At 43.8% G+C, this 27,227-nt stretch overlaps 3 protein-coding genes across 3 annotated transcripts; 2 read left to right on the top strand and 1 right to left on the bottom strand.

Annotated features, from left to right (window-relative positions):
* The first annotated feature begins 240 nt into the window (after positions 1 to 240).
* Positions 241 to 4,013, top strand: hmgn6 (high mobility group nucleosome binding domain 6). The gene is made up of 6 exons (XM_020086307.2): positions 241 to 832; positions 1,805 to 1,831; positions 2,002 to 2,031; positions 2,715 to 2,759; positions 2,853 to 2,972; positions 3,063 to 4,013. The coding sequence occupies exons 1-6, from the start codon at positions 818 to 820 to the stop codon at positions 3,108 to 3,110; spliced, it is 285 nt and encodes a 94-aa protein (XP_019941866.1). The 5' UTR covers positions 241 to 817; the 3' UTR covers positions 3,111 to 4,013.
* An 8,039-nt stretch (positions 4,014 to 12,052) lies between these two features.
* LOC109647162 (bromodomain-containing protein 4) lies at positions 12,053 to 20,862 on the bottom strand. The gene is made up of 3 exons (XM_069531601.1): positions 19,947 to 20,862; positions 17,224 to 17,538; positions 12,053 to 16,856 (listed from the first exon to the last, which is right to left on the bottom strand). The coding sequence occupies exons 2-3, from the start codon at positions 17,527 to 17,529 to the stop codon at positions 13,521 to 13,523; spliced, it is 3,642 nt and encodes a 1,213-aa protein (XP_069387702.1). The 5' UTR covers positions 17,530 to 17,538; positions 19,947 to 20,862; the 3' UTR covers positions 12,053 to 13,520.
* Positions 20,863 to 21,789: 927 nt separating this feature from the next.
* LOC109624207 (charged multivesicular body protein 1b-like) lies at positions 21,790 to 27,079 on the top strand. Its single transcript, XM_020078748.2, has 8 exons — positions 21,790 to 22,207; positions 22,922 to 23,019; positions 23,139 to 23,285; positions 24,431 to 24,499; positions 24,598 to 24,705; positions 24,819 to 24,862; positions 25,171 to 25,243; positions 26,326 to 27,079. Exons 1-8 carry the CDS (start codon positions 22,192 to 22,194, stop codon positions 26,371 to 26,373), a joined length of 603 nt encoding a protein of 200 aa, XP_019934307.1. The 5' UTR covers positions 21,790 to 22,191; the 3' UTR covers positions 26,374 to 27,079.
* Positions 27,080 to 27,227: the final 148 nt, after the last annotated feature.

Raw genomic sequence — 27,227 nt, 5'->3', positions numbered from 1 at the left:
TACGAATGGCACAAACGCACGGCTGCAGGTGTTTTTAGCAAACACAGACGTGGTTGCACTATAAGTGTGAACACTGTATAAATCTGCCATGATTGTGAACACTCCTGAGCGCTTTGTGTAACAGCACAGCCTGTGGAAGCCCCGTCTTGTGCAGCCTCGTTCATTATTAGACGGGCTCTGTGGGCCCCCTGCAGGCGTCTGGAGCAGATGACTCGGCTCGTTCCCCCTGAAATGAATTTAGGAAAGCCGACTGACAAACAAAAAAAATGTGTCGGAAGAGGAGTGGGCGCCATATTGGACTCAAAGTGAATATGTGGAGAGGTGTCTCCTCGCAGGGCTGCTGCAGATGTGCGCCCCCGGCCTGTTTTATTATGTGCAGCCAGCGTGGCTTTTAAAGCACCGGGGCGCGCTGCGCTGCTGCCGGTGCCCTGTGTAACGGTGCACGCGGGGTATGAGCCTCGCGGCCTTAACGGTACACGGTGAGCACCACTTCGTTTCGGAGCCAGCGTGTTGTCCTCGCTCATTCTCGCAGGCTTCCTCCCTGCAAGAAGGTGCCATTCGCGCAGACCCCGAGAAACATCACCGGCTCCAAAAATTCCAAGTGTTCTGCAGCCCCGAATGGCGTCACCCGATTGGCCGAGGCCATATCAATCATGCCTTTAGCCGCACCCCTCCCCCCATTCAACCACTCGCCTCTCTGTTCCAGTGTGTTTACTACACTGCCGAGCATAAGGGAGACACTCGTCTTCACATGCACTGAACCCACAGAGAACAACAGTTTTAGTTGTATTTGTAAGAGCAGCTCCAGGAGATCAACATGCCCAAGAGAAAGGTACGTATCCTCCAAATGATCCAAACACTTTGAGGCGCCTCTTTGCTCCTACAGCAATGCAAACGACCGGGAAGACATCCCTCTGAGACATTACTTAATTATAACGCAATGTGTGACGCTTTTTCATCGCTGGTAATTTTTGCCTGTGTTCCAGATATAATGTGCATTTTTTGTGTGTTCGTGTGAATATTTTCCTGCTCGCACACGGCCTGTATTTGGTGTCGGAGTGTGTGCGCCGCTGTCCTTTGGGGGAGTCAGAAGTCTCTCTCGGTCTCCATGCAGTTAAAGCACAAGCAGCAGCCATGCTTTGCAGCTCTCGTCCACCTTCGTCGCCGACCTACCGAGAACAAACGCCCCGCTAATCGCCGTTTGCGCGCCGAACCGGCCGCGAGTGGCGCCAGAAAATGCCCCGGTGCTTTTACTTTGCGTTTTGACCGCGAAAGCGAACATTCGCCGTCGCGTTTCGGTAAAATTATATATTTTCTCTCTTTGTTCGGGGTCCCAAATGGCTGCGATGGCGCCGCACAACCGCCCGGTGGCGCCCGCGGCCAGCCTCGGCCAGAGTCCCTCCCCCCTTTCTCGGATACTCCCGCGCCAGCTTTCAAATCCGAGCTGCATGCACTGAATGGGAGAAGGAGATGGGGGAGTGAGAGGGGAGAACAGGGCCCGGGCCCTCAGAACATGGCTCCAGGGGCCCGCATGGCTCAGCCCTCACAGCCTGATCCTAAAATCACACATTGCAACAACACCAGCAGGCTGTAATACATTAAATCTAACTCTATTTAGGATAAATGTTTATTTTCACACCAAACTCAAAAGTTTTTTCAGCAGGTCTGTAATTATCCGTAATATGCACCTGAAGCATTTAACAGCAGTTTGCTGTTCGTATAAACACAATGAAACTGATAATAATGTTATATATATTATAGTTTTTCTATTTGAACTGTTTCTGTTTGTGTTTTCCACTCACAGGGAACAGAAGGAGGAGAAAAGGATGAGGTAAGAGGGCGAAACACTGAGCAGCACACAATACATCAGATAAAAAATCATTTTTAATCAGTTTATTTCTTAAAGGAGGTACTTTCATGTCAAAGTCACATGTGTGTTTTCTGAATACAGTCTCAATCAAAATAAAATCCCCCTGATAACAGTCTCCTGTTCTATTTCAGCCCATGAGGAGATCAGCTCGGTTATCAGCGGTAAGAAGACACACAGTGTTGCTACACTCATTCACATCAAAAGATACAGTTAATTAACATGTAAAACCTGTTCTAAGTCTTCAAAGGGCTCACACACACATTTCTGATTAAATCAAGTCAAACGCTGCTTTTAGAGACACAAAAACAAAAAAATGTTCTTCTCACAAATACTACAGTTTGAATTCCTGGGCAAAAAACTTTTAAACTTTTTACAATATCAAGCTCAAGATTTAGTTATACATATTTATGTAATGCATTACATTGTAACTAAGTTGGGAGAGATCTTAATATATACAAGATAATTAAGTTTTTTTAAATATAAAAATGTCAGCAAAAGTAAAAAGTGCAGGATCTGTTTCTAAACACAGCTGCACATGTATCTGCTTGTAGTATTAACTTAATACCAATAGAGGCTCTCAGAATTCCAACATTTCATGTCTTAATGTTGTTTTAATTGCTTAAACAATTAAAAGACATCAATTGAATTATATAAAACCTCAGTCGAGGTCTTTATTAAGAGGTTCCCTTTTAGGGAACATTTTAGACTAGTTTCGTTGTCGTCCTTTTAAAAAGTGTCTTACTTGAGCCAGAGTTCTCTACTCTCTTCAGAATAACAAGGAAAACATTAAATTGGCGAATAAGTGTAAGTTTTACCCTAATATTTTCTCTTTCTCTTCTCACAGAAACCGGCCACCAAGCCTGAGCCAAAGGTCAAGAAGGCAGCGAAGGTAAGGAGGTGCTAGCCCCCAAAACGATGCGGGACACAGGTAGACGTTGTGCAAATTCAGCCTACTAACAGCTCACATTATTTGCCAACACAGAAAGAAAAGGCTGTGAACGACAAGAAGGAGGACAAGAAGACCAAGAAGGCAAAGGAGAATGCAGAGGCAGAGGCGAACGAGGAAAACCACTCTGAGAATGGAGAGGCTAAGACCAACGAGGTGAGCGGACGACAAAGTTCTCAGCCGCAAGAGAAATCCGGTATTACAGACTTTTAACAAGTTTTGACCCCTGTCGTCTTCGTCCCACAGGTGGAGGCAGCCCCCGAGGAGGCCAAGGAGGAGGCCAAGTCCGAGTAGCACCACTGCCCAAGCTTCCTCTTCCTCCTCTACACCGACTCCCACCCCACTCCCCCAAATCCCCCAGCCAACCTGCCAGACCCCCCCCTGCCCCAAGTCTCTCACACGGCTTCCCTCCAAGGCGTATTGTTAACAGAGGAATATTTTTATCAATGATTTTATAAGTATCCGTACAGATTTTTAGCACAAAAAGCAAAGCTGATTATGGAGCGCCTTGCAGATTTGCAGTGGTCATATCAAGTGTCTGCAAGCAAGATGAACACACTAAAATCTTTTTTAAATGGCATTTCATGATTGTCGAAGGCTTGTTTGGTGTAGAAAGTGTGTCCCTGCCGGATTGGCTACGTCGTGAGTTGTGTATTCCTGTGTTTTTCCGCCGCTCGCCCCGTCCCCTGATCTCCCCAATTTCCTCCCCACTTCTCCCTCCTCCACAGGTTAGACCTTCCTCCCCCCCCGACAGTTCAGCTTTTTATCCATGTTTTATTAACGGTTTTAGCCATGTTAATGTGGGTGATTTCTTTTTAGACCTCTAAATGTGCAGTGAGTTTCCCTTTTGCTTCCACCTCATGGTCTTGTTTTTTTTTTTTTTTTTCATTGAAATCGTGCTTTAAAAGAAAAAAATAAAAGCGTGGTGAAGAGTGTTGTCCATAAGAAAGAGGAAGACGAACATGCGAAAACATTCCGGGAACAGCAATTGCCTCCGACCCCGTCTTCTAAGACGACCCTGCGTGTGACAAAACAGCTCCTGCTCCATCCACGCTGTCATGTCAGCTTTTCTAAACACTCTGGTTTTTTTAAAACGATCAAATTTGGAAACCTTCTCTGACAAATGCAGGTGTCTGGTCCCTCTCTTATGTTCTGAAATTCTCTTAATAAAAAGAAGTCCTGGGAATTTTCCTCGAATCGAGTGTCTCCTGTTTGTTTCTTAAAAGCACTTTTTATTATATGATAGTTGTAGTTTCTATATTATTACCAAATTGTCAAATTATAAACTTTGTTGAAGTATCTACCACAGTCCAGTTCAGGGATAGCTCACAGTGCAGCTTAAGAGGTCCAGCACTTGTTTCGTCAATTAATACAATAATGTTTTATCTTGAAATAAAAGTTTAAAGCTACACTGTAGCCTGCTAACAGGGCCTTCACCAGGTTTATATTGAATCTTCATTATTAACCACATGTGAGAGGTTTTCACTGTACAACGACATGTATAATCAGACCTTTAATGCACACCATTGCATTAACTGTAGTAGAAGTGGGACTTATGCAACAGGATGGTGCCATGACCTCAGACTAGAGAGTCATTTCACTGCAGACACATCTTGTTACAGGATGCTGCTGGAGGAAAGATGGTAGGTTCTAACAAGGGGCAATTCATCCTAGACACTGGAAGTTTGAAACAAAAATCAGCTGAGCGTTTTGATCTAGATCTTCCCAGAAATTATTTATTCCACATATGTGTTGCCTCAGCTACATAGTGAGGTCAAGGAAACAAAAGGTCACAAGCTGGGATGCAAATCCAAGATTCCCCGATAAAGACAGTGGGAGACATTTTCTCTTTCATTCATCATCCTGTCAATGAATAACATTTTCAAGTTGAGGACATGATACCGAACAACCAAATGAAGGCCTCAAGTGAAGCCTTTATATTTCATGGCCCTGTCTCGTCCAGCAGCATGAGACTGTTGGAAGTTACAGCACACGCCATAAGTGTCTATCCACCCAGCATCTTCCCTCCCCTTCAGGCTTTTGCACATTCATATTTAACTCTACATGAACTCAAGCGTGAGCGCTTTGACCTAAATCAAACTCAACCCTCAGACAAAAGTATCACTGCTGTATGTAAGCCAAGTCATTTAAAGATGTGGCTTATTTAGTTTATTGCACACAAAAGCTACATGCATCAGTTAACGGTAGAAGCCACATACATGATAGATGCATGTCGTAGATTAAGCAAATACAAGATGAATAGACTTGCATAGAGCTTTGTGTGAGCACTTGCCTCCAGCAGTTGTGTGTTTGCTGGACTCCTTTAAGCCCCAACCTACATTAAATAAGCCGGGAGACATTTTTATGTGATCATAATGAAAACGATTGGTGACCCCCTCTGCATTATAATCCTTTTTAAGCATTTGATTTGCTGCATCTGGCTGCAGCAGGCTCTCTGCAGTGTCAGTTTAACTGAGAATCACTTCCTGCATTCTTCCACAGCAGGTAAAGCTATGCTCATTGTGTCAGTCTTTTTCTTCCGCTATTCTGTGCAGCAGCTGCAGCTCCTCTGACCTGCATTGTCATGGCCGAGCACCGGGCTCCATTTTGTCGATATTATTTCTGTTGTGTGCAGAGCGTTATTGCACAGCGCCGTCGCTAGATGGCAGCATTTACTTATCTTTGTATTCCCCCTGCAAACACTGAGGAGCTCTCATGCTCATGGTATTAACGTTACAATATATCAGCTGATTGATTAAAAGCGTTTTTATTTTTGCCTAAGGCATATTATCATTACAGGCTCCATTGTGAAAAAACATTCAGAAATGGATCCCTCGAGGCCTTCATCCTCCTTCATACTCTCTTTTAATCCCCTTTTGAGCATCATCTGTTTGATTTGTTTGCTTTTTCTCCTCTTGTTTCCAACCAGCAGTTCAATTAAGAGCCCGTTCTGAGGCTCTGAATGGAACCCTGAGAGAGGATCTATTGAAAAAGTGCTGTGATGTGAGGGGAAACTGAAGATTATTGATTGGGCAGAATGTTTCAGATCTCAGACACACCATGGCCTCTCTTTTTCTGCACCACCTTCTTTCATCTTATGATTCTCCTCAGCTCTTACACCTTCACTGAATCATCCATTTATCCCATCACGTCCAAAACGCAGCAGCTAGACTCTTCACCAAATCTGCTAAAAGAGATAGCTTACGGATGTGGGCCACGCCAGGCAATGATGCAGCACTTCTGACCTTCTTATGGATGTAAGCCTAAAGTTGTAAACATACAAATGTGGTCCAAATATCCCAAAACAAACTTGGGTCACTCTTGGCAAACATGAGATGCTCTGGGCAAGGTGAAATCTGGATATGAACCTTGAGCGGCTCATATGGTGAATATGGCTCAAATAGTACTAAACAGATTAAGTGTCTTGATAATTATTGGAGAACAGATGAGCAAGTTTTAAGAAGACAGGGCTTACATTTATTTTTTACATATCCTATACAAGTGTCTTCAATTCAGCTGGTCCAGGATTATTTACACTGATTGCTGCTGAATCTCTAAATGTTGCATGCACAGGTCTTAAATGAAAGTGGAAAAAGAGAACCAAAAAAAAGTTCTAAACTGTAGGAAGCTATCAGGGTCTGTGCTCAGAAGCAGAAACCATGCGACTCAAAACCATTATAATAATTTTATTTCATTTTTTTAAATTGTATGTTTTCTTTTCTCATGTGTAACATTTCTGGTTCCTCTATCTATGCTCTAATGCTGTGTGGTCTACAGATTTCCATTCCTAACTTGTAAAGCACCTTGTTGCTGTGTTTTGAAATGTGCCATATAAAGTTTATTATTATTATAAGTGTTGTTATTACCTCATGTTTTGAGCCCTCCCTGACTCTGACGGCTTTGATACTGAGACGTAGTGTTGAAACATCTAAGAGCTTATTACTCTGTAGCATGTGTGTGTGTGCTCTCTCTCTCCCTGCTCTGTCTGAACTGAATGTTTGTCAGCGAGCTTAACTGTCTGTCCGACCATCTGCCTGTCTTCCTGCACCATCCTCTCCTGTCTCCTTTTATTGTCTAGCTGCAGTAATCCCAAGGGAGTTGTGAACCAGCCGTGCAGTGTTCACCCTTGTCTCTCTGATAGGTTATGATATGTTGACTAAAATAGCCCATTTTCCCTTTTTAAACATGCACATATCCTATTCTGTCATCCCACGCATTACCAGGCCCCTGTCTCCTCCCCCACACTCACCCATTCATGTCCACTGTCCACATCACTCTGGTCAAGGTCTCACACCCAGGAGGGGGCTGTGAGAAGGGTTTGTTGTGCGTAAATGCACACCCCCACACCTTTGCATGTGTGCTGGTGTGTGTAGTACAAAGAGAGGGAGAGAATACTCGGTGTAAAGGATGAGGATGACCTTTCACGAGGAAGTGATTTAAATCATGTCCTGTCGTCACCAGGGATACTGGTGTGTGAATGTGGATGAGCATTTGTTGTGTTTACACGTGCTCACACACACACACAAACACGCACTCAAGTTGCCAACACAGTACAGGTACACAGTCACATTTAGTGTGAAAAGGCATGAGTCAAATGTCATCCCTCCAGACTGGACCTCAGTGATGCCTGAGATGAACAGATGTTGATGCTCTGAAAGGATGTTGCTGTCTGGCTGTCTTAAATTGTTTGTGTTTAGGTGTCTTGTTTATCTGCCAGGCCCACTGCACTCTCTCTTTGGGGCCATGATGTACAGTGAATGGGAAGCGGCAGGGTGAGGAGAGGGAGAGAAGGAGATTACCGGGGGGGGGGGGGGGGGCTGGATGCAGATGGGGATCTATTCTCTCCACACACGCAGACAACATTGAAATGAGTGGGCGTCTGTGACGTCAATCAGTGTAGACACACACACACACACACACACACACAGACACTCCCCTCCTCTCCCCTCTCCCAGTCCCATGCTAATACAGGCTTCAGTGCAAACAGCGGCAGTGCTATGGATCACAGGCATAAACAGCAGCACACACAAACAGCAGCTGCACCCCCACACCCACACCACCACCACCAATACAAACATGAACATACGCACACTCAAACAAACAATTCAGACTTTGATCCCTGACCTCCCTGATGATGTCAGGCCATCATTTCTGTTTGTCATACAGAAAAAAAAGAAAGAGCCACTCAGATCCTTTAGTGAAGTAAAAATAGCACTTTAAAAATAAAACAAATTATATATTACAGTCCCTGCTCTGGAAAACATACGGTATACTTAGAAACCCCTTAACACTCACATTTTAATGTGCTGTACATGTAATTCTAAATAGATAAAATGCCATTATGTCTATTAATCTGTTCCAAATAATCCTGAAAAATCCACAGAGACCGAATGAAAGAAGAAAAACTGAAATCTTTCATTTGAAATAAATAAAAAAAAGCCTCTTTGGCTGCATTAACACCTTCAGATCTTCTTGTTCAAAGTCTCCAGAGGCTTTGAACACCTGGATTTAGGCAGTTTATCCCTGTCTTCCTGGTAGATCCTCTCAAACTCTGTCCAGTTGGCTGGAGAACTGACACCTCTCCACAGACCTTCACTGAGCTTTATTTCCAGTCTCTGGCTCGACCATTCTGAGACAGTCAGAGACTTGTCCCACAGACACCCCAGCATTGTTTTGGTTGTATACTTGAGGTTATTGTGATGCTGAAAGGCGAACCATCATCCTAATTTAAAGGTAAATGCGGTCTGGAAGAGGACCTCACTGTATTTGCCCTCATTCATCCTCCCCTCACTTTTGTCCTGTCTCCCTGTCCCTGCTGCTCAGAAAACACTTCATACCATGATGCTGCCACCACCATGCTGCACTGTAGGTGTTACCCAGGTGATGAGCATGAGAGAACATTAGGTTTTCGGTCACGTCGGTCACAGGCAAGGTTTTCAGAGATATTGAGGCTACTGGAAACACTCTGAGTGTTAGAAATGGTTTCAAACCTTTACCCTGATCTATACCACAGAAAGGTATCTTGACCTTTATGGTTTGGGTTGAGCCCTGACATTTAGTGTGAATTATGGGACCTTATGAAAGACATCACTTTGGGTTGAAGATTGCGGGGGTTTAGGTCAAATAACATGGTCAAATACTCACTATTTGTTTGTCATATTTGCCAGGTAATACCTAGCTCGCTATTTTAGCTATAGCCAAACAAGCAACAATAAAAGTGATGTGAAATAAGTGATTATTTGTTGGGTAATATTACGCAATGGGACCATCCACAGGTGTATGTCTTTCTAAACTTTGTCCAATCACCTTGTTTGCCATGGGTGCAATATCAATCGAGAGTGAATCCTCTGTCACAGAATCTTAAGGCCACATGATGCAGAAAAAAGATAATGGGAACACTTCGTGCTTTGTGATGTTAAATAATTGGTAATGTCTACACCAGCCAGCTGCATGTACAGCTGTGCTGCCTCGCTCACTAAATCGTACCCCTCGCTCTGCTGTAAATCTGCCTTTCTGTCCGCCTGATTGATCGCCTCTTATGTAAGCTTGTGTCTGTGTCACATGGCCACCATTATGATCCATTATGCTGCATATTTAGTTTGCATAATTAACAAAGTAAGGTCCCTGCGACCCACATGTTGCTGAATGGATTCAATACCAAAGAGACAGATAGTACAGACACCATTCAGGAGACATAATCATCTCAAACTACACCCGGTGCACTATGTGGATTGATGCAAGAGGAGTTAAAGTAATTATGGTACAATTTGAGCCTGGAAATAGCACGGATGGATGGAAGCTGTACGAGGAATAACAAAGCTGTATGAATGACAGGTTCACTTCCTCAAGGTTGTCTGATTCAGGGTCCATGCACTGCGAGCAATTGGCATGTTCGCCTTTAAGAAATCATTCATCCATGTCACAGAGTCGTGACGACACAGGCTTCTATCTAGAGAAATGAAAAACTATTTTTGAAACACTCCTCCCTGCCTAACCAATTTTGCTTTTAAGGATGAATTAGCTGATAAAGTGAGAGTGTTTCAATTTAAATGAGGTGGAGGTGTGTGTGTGTGTTTGCCTAGGAAGGATTGGAGTTTGTGTCTGTGTGTGTGTGTGTGTGTGTGTGTGTGTGTGTGTGTGTGTAGGCTGAATCACAGAACCAAAGATGCAGCAGCCACTTTCTTTGGCAATTGCTCCATTTTCTTTGAGTGAAATGGTTTTCTTGGCTGTTTTTCATCAAGGTTTTTATCCTCTTGTACCCTCGTTTGGAAGAGGACTGAGTCATAGCAGTCAAGGAAGCAGTTGGGTGGGAGGAACACAGTTTATAGGGAGGGAGGGAGAGAGGAGAAAAGGTAGAGGACGTGGGTGGTATGGGTTAAGGGAAGGGGAGGGGGGGGATATTGTAGTGAATGAAAAAATTATGAATGGTGAATACTACGCATCCATTTCATTACCCGGGGTTCATCAGTCACAGAAGCAGAAATTCTGTCTGAGAAGGAGCATGATCCTCACTAATGATTACAGTTTCTACATTAACTGTGTGTTAGCAAGTGTTTTGTAATCCCAGTTTTATTTAATGGTGAATGGTATCCATAAATAACGCCCTCACATGACACTTTAAATGGGGGCGGGAAAACGACAGAAAGTTACAGAGGAATTAAGTTGCAGGACAAGATGAAGGGTTTCAAATAAACTGGCTGGCAGCCATAATGATCTTGATTCACACTGGAGCAATGTTTATCTCTTAAGCTCCAACACCAACACCAACTTGATGCTTTTGTCTCCGATTATACTCCAGAGGCTGTATGTGCCCGAAGGCTATTCCTATTTTAACACCTGCAGACATGTGCAAATAAAAAACGTTTGATTGTTAAACCTTTAGAACCTGTGTGATGATGATTATAAACAGTGCTGAGGAGACAAGTCAGATCGAATGTGTGAGAGACAGAGAGACAGATGTGTGGGTGATGTCCTCTTATGGTCTAAGTGAGTTTGTTTGTCGAGAGTGGACGGGTGGGTAGGCCATTAGGAAAATGAATGTGTATGCAACTGTGTGTATGTGCACACTTGTACATGTGGGTGTGCGTAGGTGTGTGTGTGTTTATGTGTGTGTGTGTGTGTGTGTGTGTGCCCCTGCTCTGACATCACTGCTGCCGTCACTGCAGCCACCTCACAGTGACTCCCTTGTGACTGGGGGCCTGACAACCTCCCACGCTCTCCACATCAACTCCCCTGCTCCCCCCCTCTCCTTACACACACACACACACACACACACACAGACACACTACCCCCACCCGGACTCACTGTCTTGTCCTTCCGTCTCAACTATATTTTTGCATCCATCCATCTCTCTCTGTCCACTATCTTTCTCGTTTTCACTTCACCCACCTACCTTTCCTTTCTGTCTCTGTTTTCATCTCATTCTCTCCCCCTCATTTGGTGTGTGGGTCTTCCCTGTCTTCCGTCATGCTCTCTGCGCCCACGGTGCTGCCTGTCTCCGTCTCTATGGAAACCCCAAGTGGACACGAGTTGCTCACAGGTCTGTGAGACACTGATACAGACTCTATTAGATCACATGCTCTTCCACATGCTTTGCAACCTTGCACACATAAGGTTGAGCCTATAGTGTGTGTAAATAGATGGTGGGTGGCAATTCCACTACTTGCCATCACACGAGGACCCCCCCTGTAGAAATGCCCATGACCCATCATTGGTGTGAAAAGGGAGGAAAAGAGAGAGGCAGTGAGGGGGTAAGAAGGCATCCCCATTGTTTCATTATACTGTGGGTCTTTTCAATTACTAGGTGGAGAGGGGGACCACCTGATACCGCCTCTGCCCATATTCCCATCTGAAACCCACACACTGAAAGACACACACATATTCTCAGGCCCCCTCCTCTCCTGTCTCCCCTCGCCGTCTCACACCTCACTAACCATATTCTCCTCACATTTACACATTGTTGAGCCTCCTGTGTTGCGTAGACCGTGCGTCATTCGGGTCCAAACACATCTGAAGGATGGTGATTTGCGATAAGAGGCCTCTCACAGACAGAATTTCACAGCTTTGGGGCGACTCTCCGGGCACCGTCGTGATTTGACGGTCACACCTAAGTACGTTAGTGGTAGAGAATGTCATTTTGGGGAAAAGAGGTGTGTGGGGTGGGGGGTGAGTGAGACTGGAGCAAAAAGTGAAAAAAAGTGAAAGTTTTTTAAAGAATTCACTTTTTCTCACATCTGTAGGTTTGTTGAGTTTCCACCTTTATTTTATCAAAATGTACATGAACAAACTACAACAAAGGACTACATTAAAGAAGACATCAAAACGGGCAGCAATAACAGGGGTCAACAACTGAACACACACCTGACCCAACCCCGAGCCCACCCCAGTAACACCCCCAGTGCAGTGAGATAAAGACATGCCAATCATGTCTCACATTTAGGCACTTGATTTCCCTACCGAACCATCTTTGGTCATAGGTTTGATGTGGATTTGAACTTGTTGATTCTGAACTGAGTGAATTTGAGGATGCTGATTCATGCTGCCAGGAGTTTAAATGTTATTCCTTCAAGTTTGGACAGACGTGTGTCTGCCATGTTTAGCGATGACCCAAAGATGGTTGTAACCTGACCACCTCCACTTAAGTAAACATTAGCAATAAAAAAATCAACACTAGATGGTACAGTACTTCACGTGATTACAGAAAAGACTCCACAAGGAAAGAAATCAAGCACTACGTCTCAACACAATTTACCTGAAAACAATGCAGTGTATTTGCACACAATATACTGTAATCGATGCGCAGTACAGTCTATTGCAAAGGCATTGTAGTTGGCATTTTTCTGTAGGAACAAACCAGTCTGTTTACCACTGAGTATTATCTTGGAAAGTTTTGCAAAAATAGATAGATTTTTATTATATTAAAAGCCTTTGCTTTGACTTCAGAATGTGAATTCTATATTCAGCTACTCATGCATTGTCTAACTTTGTGTACATACAGTGTAATGTATGTATGCATGTATATTTGTTTGTTTTTGTTATGCATGCATGTGTGCGTTTTGATAAAAGTACTGTACATACCAGCAGACTTCCCCTCTGTATTTTTTCAGAATACACCCCCGTCAGTAAAAGAATAACGACGTTACATTAAACTGGTTAAGAAGCATAGTAGTCACACAGTATTTGGCAGTGAGAGAACAGTCCTAATTTATCCATGCACAATATCAACCACAGGCAAGGTCCACATTATGAACAAAGCCATTAAGAACAACACAGTAAGAACATGAAAAGAGTGTACGACAATTCAAGAACCTGGAAGTGTGTTTGCACGTGTGTGTATGTTTGTGTGTGTGTGTCCGTGCATGTGTGTGAATGTCAACAGCACAGTTGGTTTCCAAGGGAGACCAAAGGGCGATGACTCATGCAGTGCATACAGCATTTTCTGGAATTCTAACAATATCGGAAGAATTATTATTTTCCCACAAAGCCCAGATAATTACATATAATCATGTTAGAACCTTACAGAGAACTCTGGGAGTTTACTGTAAAAACCCACTCAATCCCGCCCGCATAGGTCTATTATAGACCAAACAGTTTATCCCTGGATTATATTTCCATTCTCCAGTTTTTTCCTCATGGCAAGCACCTTTCCCCTTGTGTGATGTGTGTTTGAGTGTATGTGTGTGTGTGTGTGTGTGTGTGTGTGCTTTACACTAGTCCAGTCTGTGTGTGCAGGTGTAAGGGGTAAGGTTGGTAAAGCAGAGTTGATCCCCCTTGGGGTATGTAGTAGCTGCAGTAGCTGGGTTCTGCTAGATAGGGGGCACTGTGCTCTGCAAGGTAAGGGGCAGGCTGGTAGAAGCATGTCACATGGTCTGTGTTGGGAATAATGTTCTGCTCTCCTAGAACCTTCAGCGCCAGCACTGTGATCATATTCAGTGTCTGGCGCCTCTCGTGTCCCATCAGACACACCGTGCTGTCGTCCACCACGCGGCGCAGCGTCATCAGGTACTGGTACTTGCTCCTCTCCTCGCCGATGAAGTGGTTCTTCAAGTAGGATAGGATCTTTCTCTGCTGCTCCTGCACATCAGGGAAATCGATGAAGAAGCGTGAGCACATGTAGCGCTCCAGTGTCTTTATCTGAGTCTCGCTGGCTGGTCGGTAGTCCCTGACCAACAGGTTGCTGTATTTTAACAAGCCACCACCCCGAATCTCCTCAGGGTTCCTGGTGGCGATTAGGCGGTAGCGCAGGTGGTCCATGGCTGCCTTGAAGTCACCGTACATGCTCTCTGCTAGAACCTCAACAGCAGGGACTGAGCCAGACGCCCAAGGAGCAATGCTCTCTTCAGGCATGTCTGCGGTTACCTCAGGGGCCTCTCTGATCTCAGGCACCAAGCTGGAAGCCTCATCAGCTTTTGGAGGGCCAGATTCCCCTGGGCTTCCAGGCTGAGAGTGAGGCAGCACAGGCGAGGTGGAGCTCGGGATGGTGATCGGAAAAGAGACAGGCTCTGCAACCCCAGGCAATGGTGAGATATAATCATGCTCCTTTTTATCCTCCAACTGCACTAGACTAACTTGTGGCTGAGCGGATGATTCTTTAATCTGCTCCTTGCTGTCAGTGTTCAATATCAAAGGCTCTGTGTCTGGAGATACCTGAGGAACGAGATCCTCAGCCTCCACCGGTGGGGTGAGGCAGAGGAGGGGAGGGCTGAGGCAGGGGGAAGGTGGGGTGAGACATAGTGGGGGAGGGCTAAGGCTGAGCATAGGGGGAGTGAGGTACGGAGGCGAGCTGAGACAGGATGAGGTAGGGCTGAAACTCAGGGGCTGGGAGCTAAAGCTGGTGGCGAGGCCGACAACACTGGGCAGTGGAGGGGGAGGGCTTAGACATGGGGGAGGGCTGAGGCTGGGGGGCGAGGGGGTGAAGCAGGGAGGGGAGAGGCTGAGTAAGGGAGGGGTGAGACAGGAAACGGGGGTGAGTACGATCTCTTGTGGGCTATTGTTGGGCTGATTTGGTTCCGTCTCTTGGGTCTCTCTGTTTTCATCTTCAATACCGAGCTCAACTTCTGAGGTATGTGCAGGTTCTTGGGTACTTGAGGTGGATACATTGGTGTGTGAAACTGATCTGTCCGCTGAGTCTAGAGGCTCTGATTGGTTGGGAGTAGAGATAGTTTCTCCATGCGAGGACTGGCTTTGCTCATCAAACACCTCCTGTTTAGATAGTGTCTCCTCTAAGCTCTGAATACTTGTCTCACATGAACCCTCTGCAACTGGCTGAGAGGAGGGTGGCGGCTCTTGGGGTAATAATGTGGGTTCCACAGTGGAAGCTGAGATATCAGGGGCTGCATCAGGAGCTGAGGTAGGGTCTGGGTTTGAAGGTAGGTTAGTGGAAGGGTTGGATTCAGACTCAGGGTTTGTTTTCGCAGAGATACCGGTTGTTGTGATAATTGTGGCATCTGAACAGGGAGCTGTCGACTCTGGGTTTAAGGCTACATCAAGTTCAGGGCTGGCGCAGGGGTTTGGATCGAGACAGAACAGTGTGATAGCTTCACTCTCAGACACGAGAGTGGGGTAAAGACTCGGGGTAACCTTCCTGCACATCCTGCGGGGGGGTTTGGGGGAGGAGTGTTTGAGCACCACCATGTGAGACAGTCTCTCTGAGGCCTTACAGGAGGGAGGAGAGGAGGAGGTCTTTTTGTCAGAAACAAGGCTGGGCGGTGCAGGGGAAATATCCTGAGTATCTGGAGGGATATCGGCATCAAGTACGCTGGGGGATTTTTCTGAGTAATCTGTGTGTGCTGTGCTGTGAATCTCCGGTGTATCCTGTGTGTTGTGAAATGTTAGAGATACTGAAGAGAAGGAGCAGGAACAATCAATTCCCTGTGTGTTTCCTACGTTTTTTGCTTCTGGTGCTGAAACCTCTTCTGTCTTTTCGCTTGTTTCTGATCCATTTTTCCTCTCTGCTTCTATCTGCTCGCCTGTCTCCGTTTCAACATTTCTTTCATCTTCTGACTGTGTCTCTTCTTTAGCATGTGGAGAGGCTGCAGTGTTTGGAGCAGACACACGTTCTGTGCTATCTTTCTCATTGTTCCTCTGATCCTCACTGAAACTCTCACAGAAGTCTGATTTATCAGTGTGTGTCATTGAGTCTGGTGTGTGTGATTCCTCTGCCTGCCTATTGTTTGAGGCTTTTGGCAACTCGGACTGTCCCATCTGCTCTGTGAGACCTTTCTGTTCATCAGGTGGTTTTCTGTGGTCGGACAGTTCTTTCTGGACAGGGGGCTCCTTATGGTTTGATTGTGCTGGTTGTGGGCTGTCACAGGGCTGGGTTTGCTCCGACTCTTCTACCTGTGTTGAGCATTCGGTCTCGTCAAAGAGCTCCGGCTCCTGTGTGAGTTGAATCTGAGCTGGTGTTTCAGTTTTCGCAGAGGTTTCTGACAAAGGGTCTGTCTGGTCAGAGACTTCTGTCTCCTTGTGTTGTGACATGTCCTTCAGGTCTGCAGGTGTTTTGTCTTTTTCATCTTCTTCCACTTTAGACTGTGTTGTCTGATCTGAATTTTCAGTCTGTTGTAAGAGGTCTGTCTGCGACTCCTTCTCATGCACCTCATCTTTCTGCTGCGTCTGGCTAACCTGAGCCCCCTCTTTGCTGGATGATTCTCCACCAGCGGGCCTCTCTGTTTCTGGAGCAGTGGCCTGTTTGAGTGGAGAATGAGAGGCTTTACTTTGACTCTCCTGCTCCTTCAGCTCAACTCTATTATTTCTGTGCCGTGACTCCTGCTGCATGTAGGACTCCAGGAGGCGATCCAGAATGATCTGGAAGGAGTCAACACTGAACTCAAACTGCCTCCGCAGCACGCTCACGAATTTCAGCTCCAGGTTTTTGCCGCTGTTGTTTGAGAGGGAGATGAGGCTCCAGCGGTCGTGCTCATTGAAGACCTTCACCATTTTCTGGACGTAGGCCTCCTTCATTGTCGCACTGCTTATCCGCTCCCTGTTGACGCCGGCAGGGAGGCAGTCGAGCAAGCAGCCCAGCACGGACTCCTTAATGACCTGGGAAAAGAGGAGGTCAACAACATGACACCCACAACTAATGACTGCAATCTTTTTGCAGTTCTGCTTGTATTATTAAATGGGAATACTGTGAGACTCCTGTGGTTTCTGTATAATGAAGTTAAAAAAACAAAATCACTACTATTCAATCAGCCTTAATGTTAAATATTCTGCAATGAGATTGTCTTTACGATTACAAGAACATCATAATGACTATAGCATAACAGAAATCAATGCTGCAACACCCCAGAGAGAGTAGATATTTACTGCCGTGCTTACAGATATTACAGCAGAATGAACCCTAATGCTTTCCTCTAATTACACTGACCTGCTTCCTTCCTACAACTAAGCACCACACTAATCGTACCTGGAACTCCTCCTGACTAGGCAGCTCCACTCCAAAGATGATGTCCAGGTCTTTGTAGCTTGTCCCGTTGTCTCGGACGAGGACGTGACTGGCCGTGGAGCCGTTCAGGCGCACATCTCTCACAGTGATCCCCTGCTTCTGCAGCCTGGTCCTCACGGCTATGATGATGTCTCGAGGACGCAGCTCCAGCGTGGGGAAGTTCCCACGTCCGTGGATAGGGACCACCTCGGAAAGGACCTGATGGAGAACCTCCACCTGCTCGGCATTCAGGCTGTGGAACCGCTGGCTGGATTTGGTTTCGGACATACTGCTGCCCTAGAGGGAGGAAGGATGAAAATGTATTACAGCTCTACCCAAAAAAAATGTGTTATGTGTTTAACTCTCTTGCTCTCTTTCTCTCTCTCTCTCACACACACACACACACACACACACACACACACACACACACACACACACACACACACACAGACACTTAGCACTTGCTCACACTCCTTGCCAGTGTGCTGTCTGGAAGTCACAGTTTGGCTGACAGCTTTTCCACAATGTAAAATGGAAATGTTGTGTTGACAAGCTGGCACATGGAGCAAAGCATGTAGATTTGCTTTGCCTGAATTTTCCCACAGTGCTCACTGACATTGCAAAAAAATTATGTATTTGAATGAAATTATATAATCTGACATTCATCATAGTTTTAACTAGATTTTTATTTGACCAAGTTCTTCATAGTTTTTTTTCTTTATACAAATCACACACTCTATTTCAGTCAGATACAATATCTAGATCAGAGTCCACACCAGCGCTATATCATTATAAATAATGAAAATGTATTTATAAGTAATTATTGTGTAAGAGGATTATAATTACTATTATCATCATTATTATAATGACATGTAAAGCCAGACTGAATCTTTGATTATTGATTGTTTTCACCGGAGGAGCAAGGGTTAGGCTGAATGAGTCATCACCAGCAGACTGCATTAATCACACCAACGTCACTAATTAAAGACACACATCTGTTTTCGTGTCTCTGTGCAGCACATGATGTGTGTATATTAGGAACAATGAGTGCTGCACACATTCAACCTTTGTTACACAACACCTTTTGTAAATTGCCAGACAAATCGAAACAGAGCGAAATTTAACACCTGCCAATTATTTTCTCTGTTTGGCTCTCACATGTGTAATCCTCCTGGCAGTTACTCACGCAGCACTCCGCATCTAGACTCCATCAATCAATCTCTGCAAACAAGACTCATTTTTTAATAACCCAAACAACATTTTCCAAACTGAGCTGCAGTCAGACGAGTCTCTGTTATGTGATTATTGAGCGTGTGTTAGTGGGCGCATATCGGAGTGTTTTGAGGAGAGAGAGAAGGGGGGGGGACTTGTGTTAGAGTGTGCAACTGTGGTTCATAGCAGCCCATTATGATCTATTGTTTGCTTTAATCAATAGTTGTCACTCAGTGCTACAGCTGAATGCTGCTGATTGCTATGATTTGTCAATACTAGCAGGGTAAACATCGGGATACTAATGAGTGGTAATGGGATGCTTTCTGGTAACAGTTTGTCAGTCACCAGAGGGCTATACATTTGTCTGTAACAACCACAAACACTTGCACAATTTTCAGTAACAGCACTTTACTCCATAACATCCGTTAAAGCTACAAAAGGAAACTTTAAAAAGGGACATCCTCACCACAAGACAAAGAAGTTGAGCCCTGAACACAAAGGTCCTAAAAGATGTGTGGGTGACACATGGGTGGACTTCCAAACATCCAGATGTGATAAATACAGACGATGACAATGACACACACATATATATATACAGTGAAACAATGTGTTGAGGAGGCAGGGAGGCACTGCAGGACTGTTTTTCTGCTGGCCCCTGTTACCCCCCCCCCCCCCCTTCCCTTTCGCACGCTTCTGCAAACTTGCAGCCTGAGTGACTCATCCAGGCGTATCGGCTCAGCTCTCACATAATCTATGGCCAATGACAACCCAACAAATCCGAGGGTCTCATAGACACGAGGCTATAAGTCTAAAACAAACATAGACAACGTTCTCTGGGAACTTATAGTTTCCTATAGTCTCTGATAAATTCTAGCACCAAAAAAATGTAGGACTTATATGTCTGTTTATCTTAAACATATGGGACAGAGTGAATAGAGCTGTTATATGTAGATGTGTAAATATTGCCTGGGTAGCCTTATGTGTCCATGACATTTGTGTATTTGCATTTATCTAAATATCATTATTTCTTTCTTCTTATTCACCTAAGATCAACATTTGTTGCAATCCTAAAAGTCTTTGACCATCTTTATTGTTCTATAAGGGTATATGTCTAAGTAGATACTGTGAAAACATATAGAGAATAGGATCTTTAAATGTCCTCTTCTAAACTTGTGTCCTGACAATACTTTTGTAAGAAGTGGGAGTTGAAACCCAGGAGCTGGGGGTTATAATTCACCTCTTGTAGTTTCACGCTCCATCACTACTTATAAGATTTAGTGGGAATGATCCTCGGTCCCTCGCTGAGTTTCACTCTGTCCTGCTGGGCTTCACTCTCATCACCTAATCACGCACTTACTCACATCTGAAATCTGCCACATGAACGCAATTAACCGCGGCTAAGAAGCTGCGGGATAGCGAATCGGTGGATACTCTGAGTTTATGTAAGTGCACATGCATCCAAAGTTGATTATTTGGCGGTGGAAGGGTCTTACCTGTTGCTGTGGCGTGTGATGGAGCGACTGGCTCCTACAGAGGGGATTTAAAACCTCGTGTATCCACCGAGCCTCGGGTCCGCGGAGTGCGCGTCTCCTCTCGGGTTAGTTTCGCTGTTGAGGTCCCGGTGAGCTCCGGCGGTGAGACTCGGTGCTGACGCGGCTCTGTCGCTTCCGAGGCGCGCGGGGCTGGAGTCTGCGCGAGAGTTCATCCGGGCGGGCGCTGTCCGGGGGGCGCGTGGTGCTGAAAATGAGGAGGACCGAGACGAGTCCTCGCGCTCTTCTTGTTTTCTCCCCCGACCGCCCGGAGCGTAACGCAGTTTCCATGGCGACCTGCCGTCATTCACTTGTGACTGTGTGTGTGTGTGTGTGTGTGTGTGTGTGTGTGTGTGTGTGTGTGTGTGTGTGTGTGTGTGTGTGTGTGTGTGTGATGTTGGGGTTTGTTTGTTGTGGTGGTGGTGGCGTTAACAGGTGCTCTGGAGTATGTGCAGCAGCTCCATTATTGTCCCTAACAAAACAAGTTGAAAATACGACTTTAATTCCGAGGGAAGCGTTAGTCCAGACCTGTGTGTTGTAAAAGTCTCGATTAAAGAGTGGAAAAGACTCTCAGGGTCATAATAACGTCAGTGGAAAAGCTGGGCAGCCTCTTCACTGCGTTTGTAAATGGAGGTAAACCCTATGTCGTTACACAGACGCACTGTGTGTGTGTGTATCTTTGTGAGGACCATTCTGAGCATACACTCTATGGATTGAGGACATTTTGGGAGAGTGGGGACACATTGGCCGATCCTCCCTTTCTGACCTGTTTCTGACATTAATGGCTGTTTCAGGGTTAAGACTTGGTTTTAGGGTTGGGGATAGAATTAGGTTGTGTGTGTGTGTGTCAATGGTTAAACTGTACTGCAGCACTAAAAAACACTAAATAACACAATTTAAATATGTGTTTGTTTGTTTGTTTAAATTGACTTAAATCATTAGAGCCACAGTTCAAATGTTAGTCCATGGTCATGCAGGGGTTGACATCAGAACTTTATAGGTTTATGCACCCCCCCCCCCCCCAAAAAGACCCTCTTGTAATGGCCGAACACTTCATTTCTGAAACACCCCTCATCCACGTCAGACACAAATCATTATATCTTCGTGCAGTGGCCATAGACTATCAGCAGATACAGCATGAGTCATACCACCTCCCTCCCCCTGACCCAGCCGTTAATCCCCCCAGCCCAACCCCAACCCCGGTCCCTTCCACTGGCCGGTGCACGTACACACAAGAAGCCTTTTCTTTCTCTTCCCATTCTCTTCCATGCATCTCCATCTCTTCCCCACCAACCAGCCTGATCCCTCCCTTTGTGTTGCCTCTGCCTCAGTGCACGCGACAAAACATAAGCCCCAGATGTTACACACAAGGCCCTGTATATTATATATAAATAATAAAGTTACAGAAAAAATTGCGTTGAGGCGAGCAGTGCGTGGCTTTGGAGAAAAAAAGGTCAGTTTACTCCTTTCCTTTTTTTTTGTTTTACAAAAACAGCACAGATGACGTCATTAGACGTGTACCACAACCTACCGAAACCGGGAACAAACTATTTTTAGCCTGGATGGAAGTTGTCTGCTGTGGACACGCGCGCCCCGACCGTCTCTCAAACGCTCGTGACGTAGAGAGGCGCGTGCACGCTCATGCAAAGTCGTGACCATGTGACGTGACGACGACGAGAGAGAGACCCAGAGAGAGAGAGAGACAAAAGACACACACACACGCACGCACACACACACACACAGACACACAAACACACACACACACACACACACACACACACACACACACACACAGAGAGAGAGAGAGAGAGGTATTAACGATTTGTGTCCAAAGAGGAAGATGAAGTCAAGATAGTACCTGTGCCGTTTTCCAAACAGCAATCTTAATCGAGTTTATCAGAAATCATATCCCACACAGCCCCATCTGTTTCATACGAAGTAGTTTATCAATAATAACAATCAACTGGGTATAAAATGTAGATTTAACTCCAATATGAAGAAAAATCACTCCACGGATTGTGAAACAGTCGTTTCGAGCTGCCACCCTGAATTTAAGCAAATGCGGAAGTACGCGTGAGTGAATGATCTTGCCTCGCTCCCGACCTTGAATACAGCCTGAAAAATCAAAATAAACAAGTGTGAGAAAGAAGCTAGTGACTGAAAACAGTTTGATATCTGTAATACATATCTGTTCGTGTCAGACCTCATCATGTCGCATATGGAGAGTATCCTTTCCTGGCTAATGGTATTCGGTTATCTATCAGTGGAGGTAGCTGCTAGCTAAATATCAGCTTGGTTTGGTAGCTAACCATGTAGCTTGTAACTTTTGCCCAGTCATTCAGCTTTGAAGGAAAACAAGGAGCGTTAGCGAGCTAATAGCTGTGAAACGTGTTTTGGTGAATCAGTTCATCTTTTAGTTGTTTAATTTTGTAATTGCACTGCACGTATTCTCTGGTATTATGTATATGGAGCACTTGCTAATGTACCATACAAATAAAGTTTATTATTATTATTATTATTATTCTCTGCACTGAGTTGGTTTGAATTAGCTGAATGTCTTCAGATGCTTTGTTATATATCCAGTGGGTGGTAAAACATGATCAATAATCATGTCAATATAATTTTGATCAATAGCAATATATAGAGGGGTTAAATATACTATAAATCAATATAATGCCTATGCATATACATAATCGAGCTTTGTCAGATATGAAAATCTTTTGCAGTTTGTTATTCTCTGCTCATAAAGAACAGTTTAAAACCACAACTTTCACTCATGGGAAAATTGAAAAAAATGTGACATTTACTGTGATGATTATTGTTATGGACTGATGTTAATCTTTTCATTTGCAGATCATTTTTGGCCATATTGTACAATGCTTATCCAATAGCGATTCCTACAAATACTGCTCTAAATGATCCTTTGACTAGTCCCACAGAACACTTATTCAACCTCAAGTTTGCGGCCAAGGAGCTACAGCGCAACTCAAAGAAATGTGATAAAGAAGAAAAGGCCGAAAAGGCAAAAGTGAAGCAGGTTGGTTTGTGAAATGTGTTGATTTACCAGAGACCAGGAGCCATGGCCAATCTGAACTGCAGTATAACTACACTCTGTATTAAATGTGTATATATACTCCTCTTTCTTTTGTCTCTCAGGCCGTCCAGAAGGGTAACATGGAGGCAGCCAGGATCCATGCAGAGAATGCCATCCGTCAAAAGCACCAGTCCCTTAACTTCTTGAGGATGAGCGCCCGTGTGGATGCAGTGGCATCCAGGGTCCAGACTGCTGTCACACTGAACCAGGTCAGGACTGCATGTCGATGAGTCACAAAGGCCTTTTGGGGTGTTGTATTTTAAAACAGGGAAATGAGAATCAGGGAAAAACACACCAAACCTACTCCCTCTTTATTTATTCCAGATAGTCTCCTAATGTACGGTGTTTGCATTTTAAACTTATCATTACTAGCCTGGTCAACATTATAACATTTTTATCATTATTTTTCTTTCTTGATTAGATTTTGATAAATTAGATGAATGAAATGAGGATGAGACAGTTGGATTCAACGCCGGGACATTACAGTTCATTGTCGGGGTCCTATCATGTAATTTCAGATAAGCAACAGAGCCGGTAGTCAAGCTTTATCAACCTCACCCCCTTCTGCCTCCTTGGTCTGTATCTTAAGTGTAGCCCAGTGTATTTGCAGGTCAGAGATGTAGAAATGACATGGCTTTAACCTATATGTGATACTACTGTCATAACTATGGGTATGCTTATTTACCAGATAATGCCATTCACTGTGCAAGGTATAGAGCTACAGGATGAAACCATTTCACGGCAAAAAGTTAAAAGCTCTTTAAAAAGGAGACTGATCCATAAACAAAAAGCCACCAATTACATTAAGTCATTAGATGTGCTTGAGATTTTGTGCTATTAGCATCTTGCTCTCATAAGAGTGTCAGCCTCTTCAGAAATGCTTTAATGCAGGTTCACTGTGAGACAGGCCTCCTTTCATAAAATCGAGATCAATAGTGTCTTTAGAAACTGAAGCACAGCATGAGATGGTATAGTGGGAAAAAAAAAACCTTTCATGAACATCTGTATTTTGTTGCAATGCTGTTGCCTGTTTTATAAAAAATGAATAATAAAGCCCTTACATATAATATACTAAAATCAATTATTGATTTTTTGAATTTGCAAAGATTAATCCTCAACTAGGATCATCTTTGAAATGTTAGGGATGGTGTAAAGATGAGAGGTTGTCCTGAAAAAGTATCTGGTTAAAAAGCTAAAAGTGACACCTAGTGGAAGTATTAGGACACAGCACTTTAAGATAAGACTCGTAAACAACCATCTCACAGTTTGACGTCAAATACCCTGTTTTAAATCATGAAAAATCAGACTTAAATAAAGCAGAACACAGACTGTACTTCATGTGTTTTCTACACAGGTATCTAAATCCATGTCTGGGGTGGTCAAGAGTATGGATGCTACACTGAAAAGCATGAACCTAGAGAAGGTAAAGCATGAACCCATACACAAAACAAAGTTAAGCTGATATATGATTTTTTTTCAGACTTTTGAAACTTTGTTTTGTGCCTCCACCCTCCTCGCTAGGTCTCTGGATTAATGGACAAGTTTGAAAAGCAGTTTGAAACTCTTGACGTGCAGACCGCTCAGATGGAAGACACGATGGGCAACACCACGACTCTGATGACACCTCAGGTAACAAGCACCCTTCTGTCAGAACAAGAGAAAACTGCTCCTGCTGCTGCTTGTGAGGACACTCTTGTCCCAGAATGAATTCAAACATTTTGAAATTCCCATTTGCTGCTTAGAATGAAGTGGATATGCTGCTGCATGAGATGGCTGATGAAGCCGGGTGAGTACAGCCCTTATTTAAAGAGCACATTAACAATGAGACAAGCAAAAGCACGAATAAAGAAGAATATAAATACAGTGAAATAAAAACATACTATACCTACTTATTAAATCTAGAAGGATAAAACTTCAAAAAGTCAGAATAAACTGCTAAAGCTTTATTTGAACTAATTTGATTTTAACAAGAAATGCTACAGTTTTAAAGCCGCTGTGTTGTAAGGTGACAGTGACTTAATGACCTCTGTTTTGTTGATTTTCTTTGTTTATAGTAAAACTGCCTCTGTGTGTATCTTTCACTCTCTTTTTCAGTTTGGATCTTAACCTGGAGCTTCCTTCAGGCCAGACTACCTCACTGGCCTCAACTGTGGCCTCAACAGAGCAGGTGACACATACAGTCTTATCACTGGGAATTTCCCGATTTGATGTGTTTGGTTGATTGGGTTAGTGGTTAAAAAACGTTTATGTACAAAACCATAAACTTCCCCCTCCAACAGGAAAACACACAGAAGTTTATTTGTGCTTCAAATTAAATTCAATAGAAAAAACCAACAACTTTGTCAGGTTTTATGATAATTAATATTTTTCATTCTGCATGAGGGTTTGATTATTGGGGTCGGATATACAGGACAATTTAGATAATTGTTACAAATGGGTGTTACAAATCACACTGTAGTTCTCATTGGTTCACATTAATTAGTTTCTCCAATTTTGTTAGAATAAAAGAATAAAAGAAAGTGATACTCAACTTAAACACTCACCCCCTGTACAAGTGAAAGGTGGATATTGAATAATAGTAATTTTGAACAGTGGCTGTTGTCAGCTTGAAATATATACTGTAGGTAACAGGGTTTCCACAATGAACAAAACTATTAAATTACCAGCGAGATTTCTTTAAACTCAACACACATCTCCACCATCGATATGAATGTTCACCATGCACAATAATTGTTGCACTTAAATATGACAGGGTGCAAAGCTTCTGCTGGAGCTTTTTTATCTTCATGGAGGACGACACCATGACACAAAAACAAGTCACATGTTACTTGAGTTGTTCCTAAAAGTACTCTTTGGTAGTTCTTCCTCACATTTGTTAAGCTCCATGATGTAATTTGTGAATATGGGCTATAAAAATTAAATTTGATTGATTGATTGATAAAGATGGTTTGATACATCTTCCATCCTGACAACTCACCACTGGACTCCACTATTGCAGCCATCTCCTCAAGGGTTAAGTGCTCTGTCTAGCGGTGATTCATTGACATATGTTTTTTCTGACTTGCGGAACTATTTAAACCAAGAAGGATTTTCCCATTTAATAGCCACGAATATAATAATAGGAGAAAGATTTTGAAAACTGACAGATCCCTCTAGGAAAATATTCACACCTCAAAATAGTGGTCTGCCTGTATGTTGTGTTTTTGCTGTTTGCTGTTACTGATTGTTGTGATTTTGTGTTGGCATCAGGACGAGCTCTCCCAGAGGCTGTCCAGGCTGCGAGACCAGGCGTTATAATGATGCAGAAAAGAGCAAGAGTTGGAGGAGGGAGAGGAGCAAGAGGAGCAAGAAAGAGACAGGGAGCGAAAAGAGGAAAAAGAACAAACGAAAGGATGCATCATGCCTGCAAATCTGTGCTCTCTTTTTTGTTTGAGTTATTTTTCTCTTCAAAGGAATAAAGAAGTTGCCTCAAAGCAGGAGAGAAATATTTTAAGAGGTGTTTACAGTCCTTGTATTAACTGCATCACTCTAAGATAGCATTCGTTTGCACATTCTTATTTAAAATGTATTTATTAATATTTATTAGCTCAGCAATAACACTATGCGATGTGTTAATTTGTTGTTGTTTTAATTGTGTATTGTTTAATAGCCAATACCTCATTTCTAATGGGCTATTCAGTATGCATACCATGCAAAGACCAACATAGTTATTTATGTATGTATTTGTACCTTCACTGATGGAAAATTGTTAAGGGCATGTTTTGACTGCATGACCGAGGAGCTCTCCTTGTGCATCTCTGTGTTTTGCTTTCAGTTTTAGCTGCACTGTTGTAACTCAAACTTTTTTTTTAAAATAATGAATCCAAAAAGATCTCACGATAAATATTTGCCTTGAAAGGGCTGGAATATATTACATTTTCTTAATGTAGCCGTAACCACTGAGGTGGATCACAATGCACTTATATGCACCGACAGAACGTCATTAAAAGAAGTTTCAACATGTTTTACTTGTTGCTTTTGTTGTCTCATTGCTGTGAAGTTTGCACCTCCACATGTCAAGATGTCCCTCATTTTTCCATCTCACCCCTCCTCTTTCTCTCCTCCAACAGGGAACAGATGAGAGGTCAAAGGTGTCACCTGTGGAGGAAGCA

The sequence above is a fragment of the Paralichthys olivaceus genome, chromosome 9 (genome assembly GCF_024713975.1).
Source record: "Paralichthys olivaceus isolate ysfri-2021 chromosome 9, ASM2471397v2, whole genome shotgun sequence".
Taxonomy (NCBI): Eukaryota; Metazoa; Chordata; class Actinopteri; order Pleuronectiformes; family Paralichthyidae; genus Paralichthys; species Paralichthys olivaceus.
This window is presented reverse-complemented; position numbering and strand designations above follow the sequence as displayed.

Excerpts from the sequence above, each read along its gene's own strand:
- hmgn6 (XM_020086307.2), top strand. Across the intron at positions 2,032-2,714 it reads GATCAGCTCGGTTATCAGCG|AAACCGGCCACCAAGCCTGA; the intron begins GTAAGAAGACAC and ends CTCTTCTCACAG. Across the intron at positions 2,973-3,062 it reads GAGAGGCTAAGACCAACGAG|GTGGAGGCAGCCCCCGAGGA; the intron begins GTGAGCGGACGA and ends TTCGTCCCACAG.
- LOC109647162 (XM_069531601.1), bottom strand. The coding sequence starts at position 17,529 with ATGTCCGAAACCAAATCCAGCCAGCGGTTCCACAGCCTGAATGCCGAG. Across the intron at positions 16,857-17,223 it reads CTAGTCAGGAGGAGTTCCAG|GTCATTAAGGAGTCCGTGCT; the intron begins GTACGATTAGTG and ends CTCTTTTCCCAG.
- LOC109624207 (XM_020078748.2), top strand. Across the intron at positions 23,286-24,430 it reads CTGCTGTCACACTGAACCAG|GTATCTAAATCCATGTCTGG; the intron begins GTCAGGACTGCA and ends TTTTCTACACAG. Across the intron at positions 24,706-24,818 it reads CGACTCTGATGACACCTCAG|AATGAAGTGGATATGCTGCT; the intron begins GTAACAAGCACC and ends TTTGCTGCTTAG.